Here is an 8,018-nt window from a genome sequence, read left to right as displayed (position 1 = left end):
CTATTCTGGTGCAGACAGGCTATGTGCTGCTGATAGGGAGGATTAATGAGCAAGGCTGCTCATCCATTGCAATTAGGAACAACACTACAACTATTTTGGTGCTGTTTCTCCACAGAGTACTCAAACGGCTTATCAGTCCCTTCTAGGTCTCCACATCATCATGGCTTCATTAAATATAGGACAGTAAACTGCCATACGTATGCACTGCTCTTCATTTGCAGTTAAAGTGCAGAGGACCATCTACTAACACTCACACAGCAGTAGAAAGGGGTTTAGTGAATGGCATTAATAAGATTTCAGTGTCAGTTTGCTGAAGCTGAAATTGCTTTGGCATTTTCAATGCCTATAGGACAGCTGGACTCAATGAGGACATAATTTGTTCCAGCTTCAAGGAGAAGGGTCTCAGCATCTGAAGCTGTAGCTAATCACATATATCAGCAACCAGCTGAAGCTTTAAGAAATGGTTTTGTGACATTAGTAAAGCAAGAGGAGCTCTAGCTCCTGGGCTCTGTTACTCATTCTGCTCTGTGACCCTGGACATCCCTCTCATCTGCCCCAGCTGCAAAATGGGAGGGACGACATCCATCTAAAAGATGAACTCTAGCCTCCTGCTTCCAGAGTGTTATTTACAAGAATGGGTGGTATTTAGGGGCAGATAGGAACTCCCAGAGAAACCCAGTTCTGTCTTATAGCAAACATACTGTGTTTCATACAGATCCTATAGAGCTGTAAACATATTGTCTGCCTAGATTTTCTGACAGAGTTAATTCATGACTGTGCACGAAAACTTCAGTACACATCAAAAATTTAGCATAGCGGCTGGGCTCTCATTTCAAGTTTTCTGAGATTTTTCTGATGCTACATGGGCAAGAATTTAGCCCAGTCAGCCCACCCTCTGCACTTGAGTTTCCCTTTCAGACACTGTCACAGACCCCAGTCCAGAAAAGCCAAGTGCAGAGGGGTTTCTCCATAGGTCACGCACCAGTGGGATCAACATCTGAAGTGCAGCTGGACTCCATGCTATGACCTGCCTGCTACCGCAGCCCTTGCCACTCAAAGCAGAGGAGGGTTTGGGAGAAGGAGCATGAACTGTCAGTGTGCTCCTCAGCACCCGTTTTCCTCCCACCGGAAATGAATCCCTACAAACAACTACAAAAGTCTGGTTTCAGGTGTTGGAGTGTTACAAGAGCAAAGCGATTTGAGGCAGATGCACAGCACTGCATCAAAACTGGATGCCTTGGAAAGAGCTTTCAAACAGATGGCAGTGGGACAAAGCTTTGCTCAGGACTGTCAGACCTTGTTCAGACCTCTATAAACATAAGCGGCTCTGGGCAAGCTCCTCAGCCCAGCTGCCAATATCTTACGGTTTTTCATGCCAGCATCCTCTTCCATCACACCAATGGATTTTACCAAATGATCAGAACATTTTGGGAAGCTGCTGCCTATGCCTCAGGTTAGATATTCTGTATCTGCATGCATCTTGGATGAGAGAGAAATCTTACAAATCCAGTGGCTCTCTGTTCAGAGTCCCTGTATCACACACAAGCCTCTGTCCATCCTTATAGCAACTTACTACTCTGTTCTACAATGTGATCTTCTTTAAACGCTCCACTGGTGTCTGCCAGAAGCACAACTTGATACGAAACCCCCAAGTGCCAGATAGCTCCTTCATCTCTCCATGACAAATAAATCTTCATGATAAATCCATGCTCTCCAATGTCACCTCTTATATATAGACAATCAAAGAAGTTAAGGTACAGCAAGTAGAAGTGTGAAAGCAAGGCATATGAGTCAAATTACAGTTCACCTCTGGTTTAGTGCTCTTATCTATCAGAAATAGTTTGTTATATGTTCTAACTTTACTCCCTGATTCACGTTAGGTTTTTTTCAAGTGTTTCTGTACTGCGCTGAACTCTCCCCCTCCCAAATACAGCAATTCCTATCCCCAGAAATAAAACTTTAGGTTATTTTTTCCTCATCACCAAAATGAACCCAGCCTTGAGGCAGGAGCTCACAGGCTGTGTGCTTGCTCTGACAGACTCACATCACAGCCAGACCAGGAATGGGCTGAACAGACAGGCATCTCATGGTGGAGGATTTAAGCCAGAATAGATCCAGCCAAATCCAACAGGAGCTCAGACAGCTTCTGAGGCAAGAGACCATATCTGTACATACTCCAGGATATTGACTCTGCAAAAAGATGCAAAGAGAAGGTCAGCAACCATCGAGTTACCAGTGGGATTTTTGGGTGCAAGTCTGCAAGCAGTAGCTGCTGCAGGAGAAGGTTGTGGGCTCCAGTCTCCCTGGGAGATGGTGCCGGGATAATATCCAAATGAAACCAGGAGCCCATCAGGATGGCTGAAGACATTCATCCCGCTGCAGTACACCTTGAAAATAACTGGCTTTAAATTACTTTCCTTTAGTCTGAGGAATGGCATGGTTAGAAAAGATGCAGAAGACAGCCAAGAAAGTAGACAGCTCCTTCAGCTTGTGCTCCATTAGGACAGAAGTCCAACAGAGGGAGAGGAGATAGCAGAAGAAAGCAACCCCTCAGCAAAAATAGCACCCAATTGAGCAGATAAGATTAAAATTGCACCCAGCAGTGAGAGGATGCTGGGGGCTGGCAGCACCCAGGACCACTCCTAGGAACACAGCAGGGCTTGAACCCCCTCCCTTTGCTGCCAGCAGCACCACGCTCAGAGGGAAAACCAAGGGCTCAAATTATTGGCTACTAATGTCAGGCTGTGCTCAAACCATTCAAAACCTGCTCCTCAGTGACCTCCTCTTCTGTGCCTACAGGAGCAGCAGGCAAACATGCCACAGGAAAGCAGATACCTGCTAACGAGACAGCCCTCAACCACTTGTTATCTCTCTCTGATTACCTCCTTAACTCAGATAGCATGCTTTATTTCCGTCCTCCCTACTGAATCAGCATCTTAGTTCCCGGGAGACTTTTCTGATGCTGGCAGTGAACACACTGAAAGCCATCTCCACCACAGCGAAGCAGGACCAGAGACCAAAACATTCCCAGTCTTCTTGGCACTTTCCCACACCCCTTGTGTCTCCCATCTCAATCTCATCAGCTCCTGTACATGCTTTTGAAGACACCTTCCTACAGCCAGTCATTGGCATATCTTGTGACCATAAGGTGACGATGCACTTCCTACATGATTGCTTCATCTTGAAACACTCCTAGCCTATATCTGTCAAGTAAATAGGAGAGGGACCTTGGTTCCTCTTTCCCCAGAGGATGTTAGTACAACATTTGTGAAAAGTAAAGTCACAGAAAGCCTCAGAAAATCAACTGCCAAGACATGAAGCATATGAGATACTTAGCACGGAAAGTTAAACAATCTCTTGGCTCTGAAAGTCCAACCTTAAAATGAGGATAGCTTGCAAAATCAACAAATTTAACAGTTTTAGCTTTAACAGAGATTTACAGCAGGTAAATTACAGCACACTCTCACACACTGACAGTTCATCATTCAGTGGCATTCCCAGTTTGTAAAGAGAAAGTGGATTCACAACCAGAAGGAGCACTTCCAAACACTCTGCCTGGCTTTGCAAGTGGACCTTGAGAACCAGGTCGCGAGGGCAAAGCTCTTAGAAGCAAGCACTCAGGGGTCTACCCCGAGTGTCTGAAGGGAAGAAATGGAAAATTAAGTCATGAGGTAATCAGTTTTCTTGGACTGTAGCTGTTTTGGCATACCTTGCACAATGGGGAAAAGTGGATCATGTCCTCGCCAATGCCCACATGGGTGCCAAAGGCTATCAAATTATTTTCCTGATTTATGTTTTAACAATACAATAACAATCTCAGAGAGGCTGAGAGTGTGTTTCAACCAGCGGTAACCTCACTACCTACCCCTGTCAGCCTTGCTTCCTCTTAGAAATGAAAGCAAATCTCTATTTTTTTTCTGGCTAGGAGTGTGTAATGCTCAGACAGGGGTTTTCTACTGATGCACAGGTATATACTCGTAGTGTATCATATCAGGTACCAGAAAAGAAGGCATGTCCAACACACGTGCACACAGGCAGGTCTTCCAGGTGGTCCCGACAGACCCACAGCAAACTACTCACTTACAACCTCGCATTACCCTGCCCCATCATTTCCAATTTCATCACACTAGAGAGCAAAATCAGGCAAGTTTTACCCTACACTCACTGCTTCTCACCATGATGAGCACAAAGGCCCAGAGCAGCGAGCACACCCTCCAAACTCCATGCTCATCCATGCAGCAAGAGCAGCACTGCTCAGCCTTACCAAGGCAAATGCATCGGGCTCTCTTCTGCCAGTAACTTACTCAGAGCTGCCAAGGCTACTCTTTGGCTTCAATAAGAAACAAACACGAGAACTTACATGGCTCCAAACTTGATCCTGATCCAAGGCAGCGTGTGGCAGCTGAATCAAGAGGATGCTGTGAGTCACAAGTGTGGCAGGGCCTTGCTCCCACTAGAGGCCTTCGCATCAGGCCATTCAGCACAGGAACAAGAAAACAGCGGTAACAGAGAAGACCCATTCTGAATCAAGTCCTTCCCATGCTTAGGAGAGCTGTGTCCCAGGTAGGCAGTTCACATGCTCCCCTTGCTGAATAACCTGCTTCCCCAGCAGAGCATCAGCACTGTTATGCAGTGCTTACAACCACAAACACAGGACACAAGAACAAACTTTTCAGCACTGCTGCTGCTGCTGCTTTTGCTCCTCTGGCAAGAAATAAAGAGCTTTTCTAACCTCTTCCCTGCGATGAAACAACCTGCTCCTGCAGCTCATGGAGAACAGCTAAAAAAAGGTTGAGCACAAATGCAAGGAAAGGGGGGAAGGAGACCATCCTTGCTAAGGGGCCTCCTTCCTCCTGAAACATGAAGGCTCCCAACCAGAAAACAGCAACTTCTCTGTCCAGCCACTCCCTCAGCCCCAGGAGCAGTTGCAGTTTGAGAGGTTTTGCTGCTTGGGCAACACTTACTGCCAAGGGCATTTCAGCAAAAGGACCAGTACTGATCATAGAAAAGAGAAAAAAAAAAAAACATTCCAGTAGAAAAATAATTTAATAAAGGGATAAGTTTCAAGAAAATATCTGTATAGTAACAACATTTTAAGTAAAATGTCCACAAAAATATACATGTCTAATGTGATTATACATAAGTTTTCTGACAGGTCCTGTTTTAAGCTTGGTTCAGAGTCCATCTAGGTTTCCATCTAGGAAAAAGCTTCACTGCTATCATCAGACTTCCTGTGATATATCAGTTTGTACAACAGACTCATACAAGAAGTGTTTTCTAACTCATTTTAAGCTCATACAAATAAACTTTAGAGTTGGTAACAGTCCAGAAGAGATCAGGTTATATCATATCATAAAAAAATAAAAAGTAAATACAAACTAAGAAAGCAAAAGTCAGCCACCTAAGGGACACTGTCAGGCAGAAACATCAGCCCTACAATACACACCACACTTAACACTGACACAGCTAGAAAAAGAGGGGGATGAAGGAAAGATGGGCAGGAGAGAAGCGAAAAATCCCAAGAGGAGGATTCCCAGGAACTGCTAAAGGAGTGGGCTATAGACAGGCCAGGGAAAAGCACACAAGAGATCAACGCATTTCTAAAAAGCAGACAATTTCATAACATGGAAGATAAGCTAACTGCAGGAAGATGAAAAGGAATCAGTGGAGAATGTTTATTTCTTATTTTTCCAAATGGCTACTGGGCTGTAGAAATAACATCTGTCCCAAGAAGCCCTCACCAATAGTGCCAATTCAGCTAAACAGCTCCAAAATGGATGTATTTCCAGAAGAGAAAAATCTGGTTACAGAAACTGAAGGATGAGGGATTACAGAAGAAAATAAAGAAAACATGTTCCACCAGCAGAGGACAGGAACAAAACACTGAAGAACAGATGCCAAACAAGATATATCACTTTTGTCAAAGGGAGATGTACACTGCAACAATGAAAAACCAAAACAACTAAACCAAAAAGAACAAAATAAAAACCCATCTCAATAAAAAAAAACTGATAAAGAAATAAAAGGACACACATTTTCCAAAAGATTTTTTGTTTTATAATAATTGTTTTTTACATAGACAACTGAAACACACCAATATTTTGTGCGAAAATATTTTTAAATAAACTTTGCTCGTTCTCGATTTTTGTACATTCTGATATACATATGTAACAAGGTTTATGGCACTGTAACCAGGATCAAAATCATATAAAGGAACAAAACAATTGCTCTCATTTATCCTTTCTGAACCAAGCTGGCTGCCGTTGCACTATTAGACTTTAAAAATTATTTTATTATTATTAGTGGGCAGCCAAGTCCAATTGGTTTGAACACTCAAAACAAACCCCAGATTATTATTGCACAAGAAGCCAGTGAAGGCATATGGCATAGAATGATCAAAGTCCCTTACTGTTAAAACCTTACACCCCAAAATAGAAAAATAGAACTAGAACATGAAACACGCCAAATAAACGGTTTTTTTTTTCATCTTTAGTTTGAGTCAGGAGTGTGAAAAGTGCCTTGAAGACTTTTTAAGCTGCTCTGATTTCCTTTGCATCAGTGAGTGTTTAGCTAGGTTATCTTTAGCAAAGCCTTTGCAGAATGAAGGCCCTTATGTTTCAGGGAGTTTTTTTTCTGCTTTGTTTTGGCTGTTTGTGTTTCATTTTCAGCTTAGGTTTCTTCAGTCTATGAACCTGCACAGACTACTTAGCCATAAACTCTACAAGTAGCTGGAAAGGAGGGAAAAATAAAAAGAAAAAAGAAGCCAAATATTTCTTCTTCTTGTTTTGATTTTAAAAAGGAATACTTTTTCTCCAATGCCTCCCTGTTCTGACAGCATCTGGGAAAGAAATCACAACAGCATCCCAAACACAGCAAAGTTCTTGGATCTCTTAAAAAAACCCTTCCCTTACCAAAAAAAAAAAAAGTAAAAGGTTTTAAGGTTTTTATTCACAAAAAGTTTGCCACAAAACTCCCCTTGAAAGCTAAAAAGAAAAACCCACAACCCCACCCATCACTGCCCCAAATCAGGTGAAGAATAGGTTGACCCCTTCATTGACTGCCTCCTCATGGCTTCACCGTCACACGAGAGTCTCTACGCCGATCAACTTTGGTGTGAGGATTCGCGGTGTAACACCATTGTTTAGATCTTCTTCAAACTCCAGTAACTGCCCCATAAAGTTAAGGTTAGGGGAAATGATTGGTCGTTTGCCTTTCACAAATTTATAGGCATCTGTCATGGTCATGCGCGTGTGCTTCATCAAGTACGCAATAACTATGGTGGCAGATCGGGAGACACCGGCCTGGCAGTGGATGAGGAGGCCTTTTCCACACTGATGAGCTTCCTCTGGAAACCAGAAAGACAGAAGTAAGATTATTGCCAGTCTGTAGATTAGAAAAAGATCAGTGCAATTAAGAGTAACTTAATGTGAAAAGTCCCTTTGAGTACAAGCACAGCAGCATCTCCTCCCCTTCCACTCCAGTCCATCTCTTTGGGGTTTACTGAACATGAAACACGCAGGCCAGTCTACCACTGAAATGTTCAGTTACATCTCTTTCTTAGATAAACTGCACATCAAGAGACACTGAGTTTATTTATGAGGTCAAGGTCCATGGCAAGGCAGCTCAGGCTCCATCTCCACCTCTGTTGTAATTACTGCATTACATCAGCATCTCAACCTCCCTATCTTTCAAAAGAGGACACCACCTTTTCAAAAACAGGCATTTTCAGATTCAATTAACAATACATCTGTTTCAAAACCCTACTCCTTTGAGACTTTTAGAAAGCTACCCTTTAAATGAGCTTCAGGGCACTCTGCTGTGGCATCTCTGCCAAACCAGGAGGAACTGGATCTTGTTTACACATTAGCAAGACTCCAGAAGTAAGAGACCTCAAATTCTGTCTCTTCACTTGCAGCACTGTGTGTCCCAACTTAGTCACCTTCAGCAGTGTGAAACAGGCATTTGCCATCCCTGTCCCTTCGAGATTTGAGCACAGCATTGCATTCTGCTGAACACTT

The 8,018-nt window shown here is 43.3% G+C and overlaps 1 protein-coding gene across 1 annotated transcript in view; it reads right to left on the bottom strand.

Annotated features, from left to right (window-relative positions):
• Nucleotides 1–6,034: 6,034 nt before the first annotated feature.
• DUSP10 (dual specificity phosphatase 10) overlaps nt 6,035–8,018 on the bottom strand; it is a 24,282-nt gene continuing 22,298 nt past the window's right edge. The window contains exon 3 of the mRNA XM_010191167.1: nt 6,035–7,345. Coding sequence (XP_010189469.1) covers nt 7,080–7,345 — 266 coding nt within the window. The 3' untranslated portion in view covers nt 6,035–7,079. The remainder of the gene's footprint in view (nt 7,346–8,018) is intronic.

This window comes from Mesitornis unicolor, unplaced genomic scaffold, assembly GCF_000695765.1.
Source record: "Mesitornis unicolor isolate BGI_N332 unplaced genomic scaffold, ASM69576v1 scaffold40238, whole genome shotgun sequence".
NCBI classification, from domain to species: domain Eukaryota; kingdom Metazoa; phylum Chordata; class Aves; order Mesitornithiformes; family Mesitornithidae; genus Mesitornis; species Mesitornis unicolor.
The sequence above is the reverse complement of the archived record's forward strand: the minus strand, read 5'-3'. Positions and strand labels throughout refer to the sequence as shown.